This window comes from Pogoniulus pusillus, chromosome 23 (assembly GCF_015220805.1).
Source record: "Pogoniulus pusillus isolate bPogPus1 chromosome 23, bPogPus1.pri, whole genome shotgun sequence".
In the NCBI taxonomy this organism is placed as follows: Eukaryota; Metazoa; Chordata; class Aves; order Piciformes; family Lybiidae; genus Pogoniulus; species Pogoniulus pusillus.
In genome coordinates, this window is record NC_087286.1 from 19,721,449 (window position 1) to 19,736,775 (window position 15,327).

General features: G+C 45.8%; 1 protein-coding gene across 6 annotated transcripts in view; it reads right to left on the reverse strand.

Annotated features, from left to right (window-relative positions):
- The window catches only part of DPP6 (dipeptidyl peptidase like 6), a 547,256-nt gene that overhangs the window by 109,068 nt on the left and 422,861 nt on the right, over positions 1–15,327 (reverse strand). For all 6 annotated transcript variants that reach the window (XM_064162829.1, XM_064162831.1, XM_064162828.1 and 3 more), the window contains one exon: positions 10,978–11,059. In XM_064162829.1, the coding sequence (XP_064018899.1) occupies positions 10,978–11,059 (82 nt within the window). The remainder of the gene's footprint in view (positions 1–10,977; positions 11,060–15,327) is intronic.

Sequence of the window (15,327 nt, forward strand, 5' to 3'; positions counted from 1 at the left end):
ACAAGGTAATAAAGCCACATATTGCTCCTCACCAGTGAGCTTACATAACAAGAGCTGGTATTTTAATTAGATTTTTATTGTTGCCATTTAAATGTAGTCTGATAGCAGGTGGGGAAAAAAGGCATAAGGCAAAAAACTCAAAGTAGAATCATAGAATCAAGCAGGTTGGAAGAGACCTCCAGGATCAGCCAGTCCAACCTAGCACCCAGCCCTAGCCAATCAACCAGACCATGGCACTAAGTGCCTCAGCCAGGCTTGGCTTCAACACCTCCAGGGACAGCAACTCCACCACCTCCCTGGGCAGCCCATTCCAATGCCAATCACTCTCTCTGCCAACAACTTCCTCCTAACATCCAGCCTAGACCTCCCCCAGCACAACTTGAGACTGTGTCCCCTTCTTCTGTTGCTGGCTGCCTGGCAGCAGAGCCCAACCCCACCTGGCTACAGCCTCCCATCAGGTAGCTGTATTTTCATTCTCTCCATCAAATGCTTCATGCTCACAATTTAGGAACGAGACAAGTAACAATCAGGATGGAGGGGTGAGATAAAGAGTTTTTAAATCAACCTTTTTTTTCTTTACTAAACCAAAATGTCATTATTAAATCCAGTGATGAACCAATGGAACTTGTCCACAAGGTCAAAACACTGCAGAGAATGACATCTTGATAAATTATTGACAGAAAAGGCTCCAGTTTCAGGTTTTCATACCGAGGTTTATCTTTGCTTTAATTTAAAGGAAGAAGATAACTCTTTAGCAAGCCAAGGGTTTAGAAGACACAGCAGTTGCTGAAGGTATGCAACAAACAGATAAAGCTTACTTTAATTCAACTTTACCATGCCCAGAGGTGGGCAGTGGTGACATTTAGACCAAAGTGAGGACTCTGCCAGTTTAAAAATGATTCTGCAGGAAGGCAGAAGGTCTGTGGTGACAACCCAAAACTCACAAAATCAATATGTGAGATGAAGTCCCATAAAACACACTGTAAGAGTAATGACTGGATTCTATGATCTGCAGACCAGATCCCAAACTTTGTTCCTTTTAAATTCGGCACAGAGGACAGAGAGAGTGATTGGGACACAGTCTCAAGTTGTGCCAGGGGAGGTCTAGGCTGGATGTGAGGAGGAAGTTGTTGGCAGAGAGAGTGATTGGCATTGGAATGGGCTGCCCAGGGAGGTGGTGGAGTTGCTGTGCCTGGAGGTGCTCAAGAAAAGCCTGGCTGGGGCACTTAGTGCCATGGTCTGGTTGATTGTCTGGGGCTGGGTGCTAGATGGGACTGGATGATGTTGGAGTTCTCTTCCAACCTGCTTGATTCTATGATTCTATGATTCTCCCTGTTCTGTGTATACAAATCTCAGCCCTTAGCTTTCCTTTCTCTTTTTGCTGTTGCCATTTGTGACTCAACAGCTATCCATTGAGGAACTTTCAATTCTGCTCAAAAACCCCAGATCATGTTGATTGATCTTATTGCAATATTTTACCAGTTTCACCACATTCCACCTGGTTGATTCTGTGATGCTTTGTCTCTCCCACCTTAAAGCCTTAAGGGCCTTAATATTCTTCTCAGGTTCCTGTGAGCTTCTCTACACTTTTGACATTGAATCTTTACAAATACTGTGGATTTCCATTTGCATTCTGTGAGTAGGCAAGTCCACAACATGTGCAGATTCTAATCATACCTAGAGTCTACTAGAGTCCAGGCAAATAAGCAATCAGCATGGCTCTGGAGACTTAAAAATAAGTGTTTCAAGGACAAAAATAAATGCTGCCCTATTTTCTGTCCTTCAGTGAAGTACAGAGGGTTTATTTCACCTCCACAAAAAGAGAACCATGTCTACTTGGATTTCCTTGCCCTGGATTCTAATGGGGTTATTTTAATTTATAACTGCCTTGGTATATTAAAGAGGGTATCAGTAAATGTACCATTTAGAACAGAAGTCTAATTCTGCTTTTAAGTTCTGCTTGATGGATTATTTTGTATTCTGTAACCCAACATCACTGAGAGTTATGTAGGACACCACTGTGAATTAGCTTATTTAATGTGAGATGCTATAGTGTTTCCTTTTAAATATTTTATTGTGGTGTAGAATTTATATGTGGCTAAGGAGAGCAGAGAAGTTGCAGGTCAGCAACTGGCACCTGGGATTTAGGACCCCTCCAGGTATGCATTTGACCCTGGGCATTGAGCTGGTCAGTGTAATATTCCTTTCTAATTCAGTGTTTAACTATAGGAATGATCAACATCTATCCCAGCAGCTGGGGAGCAGAGCTAACAGTCTTGCTCCTGAAGCTTTCCCATGGCTCTGATGACTGGCAGTTTGTGGGGAAGGAGACACCACCACCACAAATGAAAGTGAGCAACTGCACTGTTCTGCCAATGGCACTGCTTAGTCCTGCTTGTCTGTCCCAACAGCTGTCACTTAATTTTACTCTCACCAAGGACTGCTGCTACCTACAGCAAAAGGTAACTATTTCCATGGCATGAAACAGCAGCTTCCCAAGAGCAACACTTCCCATCAGTACTTATTTCAATGGACATCATCTACCAACTGTGGCTTTGTAAGATCATGGAATCCTACCATCAGTCAGGGTTGGAAGGGACCACAAGGAGCAGCCAGTTCCAACCCCCTGCCATGGCCAGGGACACCCTACCCTAGAGCAGGCTGCACACAGCCTCAGCCAGCCTGGCCTTAAACACTTCCAGGGATGGAGCCTCAACCATCTCCCTGGGCAACCCATTCCAGCCTCTCACCACTCTTCATGCTGAACAACTTCCTCCTCACATCCAGTCTGAACCTCCCCACCTTCAGCTTTGCTCCATCAGATGCCAGAAACCCTTATGCACAGATCTAAAGATGATACTTTTACTGTTAGATCTCTCAGATGAAAAGTGCACTTAAGATACATGTTCAATATCCATAACACACAAACTGAAACTAAAGGAACATCAAACATTTGCTGCCTACAACTCCCTGAAGGGAGGCTGTAGCCAGGTAGGGGTTGGGCTCTTCTGCCAGGCAAGCAGCAACAGAGCAGGAGGACACAGTCTCAAGTTGTGCCAGGGTAAGTATAGGCTGGATGTAAGGAGGAAGTTCTTCACAGAGAGAGTGATTGGCATTGGAATGGGCTGCCCAGGGAGGTGGTGGAGTCACCATCCCTGGAGGTGTTGAAGCAAGGCCTGGCTGAGGCACTTAGTGCCATGGTCTGGTTGACTGGATAGAGCTGGGTGCTAGGTTGTGCTGGATGAGCTTGGAGGTCTCTTCCAACCTGCTTGATTCTATGATTCTATGAAGATACCAAGTCCATTGGTGCCAAAGGATGCACAAAATAAAAAGACCATGCTTTTGTCACTGTATCCAAAGAAGCAGAACATTAAAGGGGAAAGAAACCAAACCAAACCAAACCAAAAAACATTCCACCACCAGCACCAAAAAAACCACACAATACTTTCCCAGGGGAATTATTAGAATAAAATGGGAACAGAGTGGAAGAGGAACCCCTGCCCAGAGCAACCTACCCAGGCATTCAGTGTACACCTAATATATCTTACTGGGTCTCCCTAAATAGATCATGGTGAAGCAGACAGAGGGGTGACTTCACATCATTATGCTGAGATTATTGGTCTTCCTGGCATGCAGAGACCATGAAACAACCTGTCTGAATACCCCTCACTGTGCTTAAAGAGGGCTCATGTAGACATTAGAAAGCAGGGAAAAGGGGACAGGGGTGTGTGTGTGTGACTCCTTGCAACTAGCAAGATAACCAAGTCAGAATAACTGCACGCAGCACAGCACAGCTAAATATTGATTCCAGCATCATTGCAAAAAGAAAAGGTGAGAGAAGAGTAGCTTGAAAATAACAATGTTAAAATCTATGAAACAGTGGTGTGGACAAATAGAGCTACAGCAATTATACACAGAGCAGTTCAAAAGCCCTGTTGGCTTAGGGACAGCAGAGGATGAGGCAGTGCCTCCTGTGAAAATGGCCCTTACTCAGTATCTGTGCAGCCCTTCTGCCTGGAACTAAGCTGGCATGACAAGCATAAATTCAGGCAAGACAAAACTTGCTAATTAGAAGAGTCACTCCAGTTTAGTTCCAGGTGTCATCACCTAACCAGCTTTTTTTCCAACTAGACATCCTAGCTGGCACATCTTCATTGTGCTACAGTGATGAACCAAAAGGTAACAACAAATGAGATGGAAAGGCTTTGGCACTGAGCAGCAGAATCTATCATTGAATTGATTCACATAAGAAAGAAACCTACTATTTCTCTCCATTATATCGCACTTTTAACTCAGTAATATGTTCTTGACAGTAACTTGTTGGCCAGCATTAGCACTGACTTTGAGGGCATCTGCAAACTCCTATCATGGTAGGGGCTGAAAAATTTGCTCCTTTGCTTACCCCTTGCATTCACATCTCACCAAAGAAGAGATCTCTCAATGCAACTCCTGCAACTGCTGTGAAACATAACTTGTATTGCTTTAGAACCAATTACACACTTAATTGCTGCACAACCTGCAAGAATGAAAGGTGATTCCTGCTCCAGAAGTGTTGGCACTGTGAGAAGTTTATTGACTAAGAACATAGGAGAAACCAACTCTGACTGTTCTGTGCAGTTGCAGTAACTGCAAGGGCACACAAAACTCCCAGCAACTATAATCCTCTTCCTATCTGTTTTTGAGACTTTAAAGAGACAGCGGAAATAGCAAAAGACTGCCCAGAAGAACCTTGCAATAGTAGTCCTCTTTGCTGTAGAATAAATATTATGGGCTATGAGCTAGATTTTAATTGTAACTTCTGCCTCTAAATTCGTGCAGAACTGTTTCAACAGCATCAGATGTGTCCAGGACCGTTAGTATCTGCCAGGGCTGTTACAGATTCTTATTAACCAAGAAAGAGGAAAGGAAAGGGGGAAGGGAAGGGGAAAAGAAAGGGGAAAGGGAAGGGGGAAGGGAAAAGGAAAGGAGAAAGGGAAGGAGAAAGGGAAGGGGAAAGGAAAGGAAAGGGAAGGGGAAAGGAAAGGAAAGGAAAGGAAAGGGAAGGGGAAAGGAAAGGAAAGGGAAGGGGAAAGGAAAGGAAAGGGAAGGGGAAAGGAAAGGAAAGGGAAGGGGAAAGGAAAGGAAAGGGAAGGGGAAAGGAAAGGAAAGGGAAGGGGAAAGGAAAGGAAAGGGAAGGGGAAAGGAAAGGAAAGGGAAGGGGAAAGGAAAGGAAAGGGAAGGGGAAAGGAAAGGAAAGGGAAGGGGAAAGGAAAGGAAAGGGAAGGGGAAAGGAAAGGAAAGGGAAGGGGAAAGGAAAGGAAAGGGAAGGGGAAAGGAAAGGAAAGGGAAGGGGAAAGGAAAGGAAAGGGAAGGGGAAAGGAAAGGAAAGGAAAGGAAAGGAAAGGAAAGGAAAGGAAAGGAAAGGAAAGGAAAGGAAAGGAAAGGAAAGGAAAGGAAAGGAAAGGAAAGGAAAGGAAAGGAAAGGAAAGGAAAGGAAAGGAAAGGAAAGGAAAGGAAAGGAAAGGAAAGGAAAGGAAAGAGAAGGGGAAAGGAAAGGGGAATGGGAAGGGAAGGGAAGGGAAGGGAAGGGGAAAGGAAAGGGGAAAGGAAGGGAAGGAGAAGAAAATAACAGCACAGCAGAAGTTCTGCTTTTGAAATCAGAGCTTAACAACTCCTGTGAACTGCACTCTTCTGGTCTTAATGCAGGCAACTATTCACTGCACATGATTAGAGCAATCCAACTGCTTGCCCCTTCCTTTTGCCAGCAGTACCCATCTATATAACTAGCTTGTCCTTGAAGGAAGCATTTTGAACCTGGACGAGCTCATCTGGGGATAACTCAGATGAATGCTTCCTGAAAACTTCAGATTGTTTTGATTCCTTAAGTACTTCTGCTACAGTCAGCACCAGTGAGTCTCTTTGGAGCACTCCTTGACTTCATCCACAATGCCAAGCAACCAGCAAAGAAAATCACATTGCACTTTTTTCTGGATAAGTAGAGGGGTCCAAGCCTGGCAGACACATAAGTTTTATGAAAACTGACTTCAGGTTCATAGTAACAATTAATCCTTGCATAGATACTACTGGGGCAAAACAATCACCCCCCATGAGCCCTCTGCATGTGGTAAGAACCTCACTGTGAAAGATGGAATGTGGTGAAACTGGTAAAATATGGCAATAAGATCAATCAATATAATCTGGGTTTTTTGAGCAGAATTGAAAGTTCCTCAATGGATAGCTGCTGAGTCACAAATGGTAACAGCAAAAAGGGAAAGGAAATCTAAGGACAGAGATTTGTACACACAGAACAGGAAGAATCATAGAATCAAGCAGGTTGGAAGGGACCTCCAACATCATCCAGTCCAACCTAGCACCGAGCCCTAGCCAATCAACCAGACCATGGCACTAAGTGCCCCAGCCAGGCTTGGCTTCAACACCTCCAGGCACAGCAACTCCACCACCTCCCTGGGCAGCCCATTCCAATGCCAATCACTCCCTCTGCCAGGAACTTCCTCCTCACATCCAGCCTAGACCTTCCCTGGCATAGCTTGAGACTGTGTCCCCTTGTTCTGTTGCTGCTTGCCTGGCAGAAGAGACCAACCCCACCTGGCTACAGCCTCCCTTCAGGCAGCTGCAGACAGCAATGAGCTCTGCCCTGAGCCTCCTCATCTCCAGCTGCACACCCCCAGCTCCCTCAGCCTCTCCTCACAGGGCTGTTCTCCAGATGATGCTCATAAATGATAAAGTCTTAACAAGTCAAGGAGGATGGACTGAATGAGCTTGGGGGTCTCTTCCAACCTGGTTGATCCTATGATTCTAAGGCTGTGGCTGAGAAGTGAGAAATGCTGAAGCCATTTTCTGAGGTCCCAGAAGTGAAAGCTTTTTTTGCATTTGGATGTTCTGACATAGATTTCCTCAGCTCCAATACCTGCCATTATTTATGAGATCATAGATCACAGATCATAGAATCAACCAGGTTGGAAGAGATCTCCAAGCTCATCCAGACCAACCTAGCACCCAGCCCTATCCAGTCAACCAGACCATGGCACTAAGTGCCTCATCCAGGCTTTTCTTGAATGCCTCCAGGGACAGTGACTCCACCACCTCCCTGGGCAGCCCATTCCAATGCCAATCACTCTCTCTGTGAAGAACAGCTCTGTTGGCATGTGTGGCATTCTCAGGCTAGCAAGAAGTCAAGAACCATGCTCTGAGGAGTTCATCATCTAAAAACTGGCATATAATTTAATGAGTAAAAACAAAAGAAACCAAGATAAATAGAAAGCTGCTCCTGGGAAAGTTCCACTGTTTATTTTTAATCACAAAGGATGCAGCTCGTTCAGGCTGCTTCTGTTTCAGACTTTGTTTCTTTTCTGACTGATTAGACACATGAGAGAGAAAGAGGTCAGACACAGTGCCCAAAAGTTACCCCAGGAAGGATCAAACAGAAGCTACAAAAGGAATAGGAAATTTTGGCATCAAACCCTCTTACTCTCCCTGCTCTGCCTCTCCTTTGTGTGGCTGAAGAAGAACAAACCAGGAGGTTTCAAGGGGAAAGATTTTTATATCCTGAAAATCAGGTAAACTTCAAGGTGATGGAAAAGCCAACCCAGCCTTTCCTCCCACCTCTCCTGGGAGGTGCAGCACGAAGTCAGGGGTGCCCAGAGGGGTGCTGCTGTCAGCAGCATCAGAGCTGGCACACGCTCAGGTACCTCAGTGAAGTTGGAGGACCACCCTCAAAGTCTTTAACACCTTTGGCCTTATAACCACCTAAAAGCAGGGGAGCTGACACATAGTTCCTAGCACATTACTCCTTTCCATCCCACTCCACATTTTGCTCTTCCTTCTCCTACAACACAATCCAGCCTGCATTTAGCAAGCATTCACACTACCAAGTCTGAACACACTTCAGTTCTTCTCTGCATTTAGACTCAATGTTGTCCCCTCTGGTGGTTTGAGGGATCCTAGGTCCCTCTTAAACAAAACCACAGGGACAGAGGCCCACCCCAGGGGCATTTTACCTGGTTGCCTTTTGTATATATGTTCTTATAAATAGCATTTCTCTTTGGAGCTTCCAATTAGTGCCATGGTCTGGTTGATTGGCTAGGGCTGGGGGATAGGTTGGACTGGATGATCTTGGAGGTCTCTTCCAACCTGGTTGATTCTATGATTCTATGATTCAATCAGTGTGCAGTATGCTCATTCTCACTCCCAAAGAGAACCACAGAATCAACCAGCAAATCAGATTGCACTCAACATCAGAGACTACCCTTAGGGCATGGCAAAGAAAGCAAAACCAGACTGCTTGTTCACTGTTTGCCATCTCTTCCAACTTTAGCTCTAAGAAACTGAGCCAGTCAACCTATAGCAAAAGCTACATCTCTTAGAAAGCTGATACTGAGTTGTGGTAGTGATTTTCTCCATTGCACAGGCTTCTTGTATTCTTAATGCTGTGGACTTGTGTGCCTTCAGCACCTGGACCTGTAACAGGTTACTGATCAATGTTCATTAGTTTTACCAAGCTTAAGAGGTGCATTTTACTTCCACCTTGGAAAGAAGATTTAACTTCTTTTCATAGCCAAGTCAGGGTGACCAATTTTTGGCCTCATTTACCTTCTCTACTAAGGTAGCATAAGGAAAGAGGAGGAAATACTCATATCAAAATGGACACAGAATGTACACCACACTGCAGCACACACAGTTAAGGGGAAGAAAAGCATTCTGGAGTGCCTAGATGTGTTCTTTAATGCTGAAATAATTAATGACATTCCCCAACAATCATTATTAACAAACACTTAAGGAAAACTGAATTCCCCATGCTGTGACCTTGTGTACCTTCAGCACCTGGAGTCATAACAGGTTACTGAGTCATATTCATATGCTGGCTGCAACTCCCTGAAGGGAGGCTGGAGCCAGGTGGGGTTGGGCTCTGCTCCCAGGCAACCAGCAACAGAACAAGGAGACACAGTCTCAAGTTGTGCCAGGGGAGGTCTAGGCTGGATGTGAGGAGGAAGTTGTTGGCAGAGAGAGTGATTGGCATTGGAATGGGCTGCCCAGGGAGGTGGTGGAGTTGCCATTCCTGGAGGTGTTGAAGCCAAGCCTGGCTGGGGCACTTAGTGCCATGGTCTGGTTGATTGGCCAGGGCTGGGTGCTAGGTTGGACTGGATGAGCTTGGAGGTCTCTTCCAACCTGGCTGATTTTGTGATTCTATGATTCTATGTTATCAATTGATGACATTATCAGCAGCTGGCCAGAAGCCAGTGATGGCATCACAGAGATCCTCACCAATGCATAGAACAGAAAGAATTTGGTCATGATCAGAGCCCAACCTATGTGGATCAGTACAAACCACTCAGCAGTAATCTGTTTGGTAGCAGACTGAGGAATTTGAAGTGGCACATGTCAGAGGATGAAAGTGGATCTTCTACGTGTGTGCAATAAAAAAAGTGACTCATCAGAAGTAACTTTGCATAGAGGCAAAGGTTGCTGCATTTCAACTTGCACCAGATTTGAGCTGGATGGATCTCAAAGCTGATTTTCCCAGTGGAGCAGAAGAAAGACTTCCCTGTTGCTGTGTCTGCTATGTCTCCTCCAACCTCATTTGTGGACTGGCAGTGACAAAGGCTCCCATTGCTGTTTTTAAATCAGAACATTTGAAAACAATCTAGTTAAGGACACAGACAAAAAGAAAATCCCCAAGAGAGGATTTGGGACAGGAGACATTTGCCAGATATTCTCAGATAATGAGCTTTTAAAGCACCTTTCTTGAGGTAAAAAAAAATCCATATCAAAAAAAGAATTTGCCAGTTTTTCTTTTCTTGTTACAGTAGAAAGAGAGTATTTGGGATATGAACAATCTTCATATTGAATTTATGCCAGGAAATGAAGCCAAAGGATCTGGCCAGGATATCTGTGCTCCAAACAATGAGCAAGTCCAAGGTAGTGATGGCAGAGGGACAAAACACAGGACTGTTGCAGTCTCAGAGGCTGCATGCCATGCAACAAATCTCTGATAAGCATGGGTTTTGTCACAATCCACCTCTGAAAACTCTCCAGCACACTCTCCTTTTGTCTGCCTTGCAAATAACTACAGGGCAAATCAGGGCAACTCTGTTCTAGAGAGGTTTAATCCAAACAGGGCTGCTAATACTAAAATATCCCTAAGGTCAAGTTTGCAAGTGTGAAGATGGCCTTGAAGCAATGGCATGCTAACTAAAGCATACTGCTGTCTGCAGCTCCCTGAAGGGAGGCTGGAGCCAGCTGGGGTTGGGCTCTTCTGCCAGGCAAGCAGCAACAGAACAAGGGGACACAGTCTCAAGTTGTGCCAGGGGAGGTCTAGGCTGGATGTTAGGAGGAAGTTGTTGTCAGAGAGAGTGATTGGCATTGGAATGGGCTGCCCAGGGGGGTGGTGGAGTCTCTGTGCCTGGAGGTGTTGAAGCCAATTCTGGCTGGGGCACTTAGTGCCATGGTCTGGTTGATTATCTAGGGCTGGGTGCTAGGTTGGGCTGGATGAGCTTGGAGCTCTCTTCCAACCTGGTTGATTCTATGATCCTATGGTTGTCTAATCTGTTCTGTGTCCAACACTGGGAGAAGCAGCCTCTCGAATAGCTTCCATCATCTCTTCTTTCTCTGCACTTTTAGGCACAATTACTTTGCAGAAAACACAGATATGTATAGATGTGAATTTTATAAATGAATTACATGATAGAACAACCCCCACAAAGAATCACAGAATCAGTCAGGGCTGGAAGGGACCACAGGGACCATCTAGTTCCAATCCCCCTGCCATGGGCAGGGACACCCTACCCTAGATCAGGCTGCCCACAGCCTTAGCCAGCCTGGCCTTAAACACCTCCAGGGGATGGGGCCTCAACCAGCACCCTGGGCAACCCATTGCCACACAGGTTTCATGAAAGCAGCTACTAAAGAGTTATTCTTTCTTCCAGAAAACAGCAGCAATGTCTCTAAATTCATTTGCACAGTTATTTTTCTTTCTCTTACCAGCTGTTGCCCTTTTGGACCCCAACCAGCATACTGAAGCTTTGCATTGCTGACCTCAGGAGGATATAAATTCTGGGGATCCCTGCAAAGAGAGAAAATAAGATTTCAGCTTCAGAAGCATCCTTAGAATCATAGAATCATAGAATCAACCAGGTTGGAAGAGACCTCCAAGATCATCCAGGCCAACCTATCCCCCAGCCCTAGCCAGTCAACCAGACCATGGCACTGAGTGCCTCATCCAGGCTTTGCTTGAAGACCTCCAGGGATGGTGCCTCCTTATTTAAGCTGCTGCATGCCTGCTTTGGAAACCCATCACCACCTCAGAAAGTGTCCTTCAGCTACAATCATCTAATATTCAGTGGCAGATTGCTGTATTTATTTCTTACCTACATGTAAGCACAATGTCATTACCAAGGGTTGGTAGTGCCAACTATTCCATTGACAATTTCTGTTTCCTATTTGTGCAAAGTTAAAACATATTAGTTCCACTCCTGACTTGCCTAAGCCTCAGGAATTAGTCAAGGGCTGGCAAACAAAGTAATTGCATTCATCAATGCTGGTGATGTCCACAAAGGATTAACAATAACTCCAGTTCTGAACCATACTGCCACTAGAAAAAAAGCCACAATATCATCTTCTTCACCCCATGGCTTTTCTGTCCAATATATTTTCCTTTGAAGATGACAGCAGGGAAGTTTAGCAAGTGTATAACAAGTGATATACAGCCTGGCTTCCAAGGGGAAGAAAAAAAAAAGCTCCTATTAATACCAAAGATCTCATTTTGAAAAGAAAATAAAATCAAAATGCTTTTCTTGTTCCTTCATCCATTACTTTCATTTTGGAGCAGAAACCAGTGAGACACAGCAAATGCAATAGAGACAAAGGAGATTGGGTGAGGGTTTTTTTGGTGGTAAATGTCAGAGCAGCATAATGTCATTTTATCACAGCACAGACAGCACTGCCTTGCCTGTATTTATACACAGCACAAATAATTACATTACATGCTCTGAAGTCAGATTGGTGCAGCTCTGTGTGTTGTATAGTCTCCAAGCAAGGACACTAATAGAGCTTGTATAGGGTATATCTCATTAGCAGATCTCACACTGCTTTAAGAAGTAAAGGCATTATCATGACAGGTCTATAGACAGGAAAAGAAAGGTAATTCGAGGCCAGCATCACCCAAAAACCAGAGGAAGAGCCAGAGCTTGCCTAGCCCTTTAGCAGAAGGACTTCTCTCCTTGTAAAGAGTTTATTGCTTCATTAAAGGCAATGGTTGCCAGACTGTATTTTATTTTCAAAACAGAACAAAACTGAATGCAGTAATTAGACACTAACTGAATTCTCTTTATGGCCTGTTTGGTGACCTGGTGTGGAACTCCAGCCACACTCGGGCTCTGCCCTTTCAGACAAGAACTCCCTCGGCTGTAGAATCATAGAATCAACCAGGTTGGAAGAGACCTCCAAGATCATCCAGTCCAACCTATCACCCAGCCCTAGCCAGTCAACCAGACCATGGCACTGAGTGCCTCATCCAGTCTTTTCTTGAAGACCCCCAGGGACGGTGCCTCCACCACCTCCCTGGGCAGCCCATTCCAATGCCAATCACTCTCTCTGTGAAGAACTTCTTCCTAACATCCAGCCTATACCTCCCCTGGCACAACTTGAGACTGTGTCCCCTTGTTCTGTTGCTGGTTACCTGGGAGAAGAGGCCAACCCCCACCTGGCTACAATGCCCCTTCAGGTAGTTGTAGACAGTACATTCCTGCTGCACTGAGGCTGTTGCAGCAAGTCCAGAGACAGCAGCAAGAGGGATCTTTAGAAATTGATTCTGTGCAGCCATTCTGAGGGGAAAAAGCCCTACCTTTTCCTGTGAAATCCTGTTCAAAGGCTGGCTGGAATCAGAGCAGACCCTGGAGAAGGACACCAGTGCCTTTCTGTAACTCCTACAGTTGGAACAGGAACTTCTGCTCCCCTGCTAGAGGGTGTGAATCAGTGCACAGAGCCCATAACATCTGCCAGCCCCCCTGAAAAGAGATCTGTGGAGCCAAGTAAAATTAAAGTGCCCAAGATGACAGGTTTGATGCAGACAGGATCCATTAAGAATGTGGAGCAAGAGCTGCTTGTTGAGGCCTTCAAGCCTGAACATACTGCAGAGTGCACAAAGAGCTTTTGGCACTACAAGCAAAATTTCATGTGCAGCTGCTGCCTGTGGAGTAAAACTAGATCAAAGAGTCACAGAATGGTTTGGGGTGGAAGGGATCTTTAGGATCACCTAGTTTCAGTCTCCTGCCATGGGAAGGTGTGGGAATGCAATACAAGTCAGAAGAACAGCAAGCAGTCTATAAGCATTTGACCTTCCCCACCTGGGGTAGTGTGTGCAGTTTGGGAGCCCCCAGCACAAGCAGGACATGGAACTGTTGGAGCCAGTGCAGAGGAGGCCACCAAGATGCTGAGAGGGCTGCAGCAGCTCTGCTATGAGGACAGGCTGAGAGAGTTGGGGCTGTGCAGCCTGGAGAAGAGAAGGCTTTGAGGAGACCTTGGAGTGGCCTTCCAGTATCTGAAGGGGGCTCTAGGAAGGCTGTGGAGGGACAATTGACAAGGTCTTGTGATGACAGGATGAGGAGGAATGGGTTTAAAGTGGCAGAGGGGAGTAGACTCAAAGTAGCTGTTAGGAAAGGGTTGTTTGCAGTGAGGGTGGTGAGACACTGGCACAGGTTGCCCAGGGAGGTTGTGGCTGCTGCCTCCCTGGAGGTGTTCAAGGCCAGGTTGGATGAGGCCTTGAGTGTCCCTGCCTATGGCAGAGGGTTGGAACTAGATGATCATTGAGGTCCCTTGCAACTCAAGCCATTCTATGATTCTATGACTCTATGATTCATTACCACAGCTTCAGGATGCCTCCTATGGGGAAGGAAGGACAGAGAGACACCTGGCTGCGGGGAAAACCAGGGCGTGATGTATGTACAAGCCTGGGCTGTACTCTCCTAGATTATGCTCATGTGTAGGTGTGTGCTCTGTGCTCTAGACTATAGAAACAAGGTCTTAACCAACAGTAAAGGTCTCCAGTGGGATTCATACTGAATCATGTGTAGTCTGTATTGTCCCTCCACGGTAGGAAGGGAAAACCTGTTTGGAGAGCAGCTGTCAAAACACATTCCCAATGCTCTCACACTACTCTGGACCTTTAGCTCTACATGCTAAAAGTCACTTAAAGCAGTCAGACCAACACATATCCCTATCCCAAGAGCACTCATCCACTTTCCAAGCGCTGCATGAATGCAGTCTCATGCTGATCAGTTCCTTCTGGGAGGTTTGTTACAGCAGATAAGCTGCAGCTTATCCTCCAGAGCTACATCCTTGCTTTTCCCCCCAAACAGCCTGCTTAAAATTCCTCTGTTTTTTTGCTGAAATCAGTCAATATTATGGGTCAGCTCAGCTTCTCCAAAGAGCCACTGCTCCTCACAGACCCTCATAATGAAGGCTTCTCTGGATCTGAGCCTTCCCCTTGTGAGCTCATTTGTGCAAGATGCTGGCTTGGCAATGGGCTGATGTGGAGACAGCCTGTATATCTCCTGTGATTGGTCTGCATGAAGAGCTAGGCTCACTATTTCCTTACAGGAAAGCACCTAAATCTTCATTATCAAAGAAATGGCAATGCCTTATTTAAAAGGCTGTGCCCCTTCTCTTGCCTCTTACAGAACTGACTTTAAAGCCTGGGAAAGAAGGACATTCTAATTGGTTTTTTCTCAGCCAGACAGGGGATGGAGCAGGTGCTACCTAAACTGTTGCACATTAAGATGCCATTGTTTGGACCAGAGGCTGTTACATTGTCCCAGACACGGGTGTGATTTCAGCACAATGGTCCTGAAATTGCTGATTGTGAAAGTTGCTCGCTTAGGTGAAGCTTTCTGCCAAAATGTCTCCCATCAAAACGTCTGGATAAGGAAAATTCCTGAGTGCAATTAGTGTGCTGTCTGCCAAATAGTTTGGTTTTGTTATTCAGCTCAGAGAGTACAGGGAGCTTAATAAAACAAACTGATGCTGAACTGATGCTATTTGTGGGTGCCATGGACAGTGGCACTGAGTGCAGCCTCAGCGAGTTTGCTGATGACACCAAGCTGTGTGGTGCAGCAGCCAGGCTGGAGGGCAGGGATCCAGCACCTGGACAGGCTGGAGAGGTGGGCACAAACCAACCTTATAAGGTTCAAGTGTCCTGCATATGAGTCGAGGCAATCCCAAGCACAAATCCAGGCTGGGGAGTGAGTGGCTGGAGAGCAGCCCTGAGGAGAGGGACTTGGGGGTGCTGCTGGATGAGAAGCTCAACATGAGCCAGCAGTGTGCACTTGCAGCTCA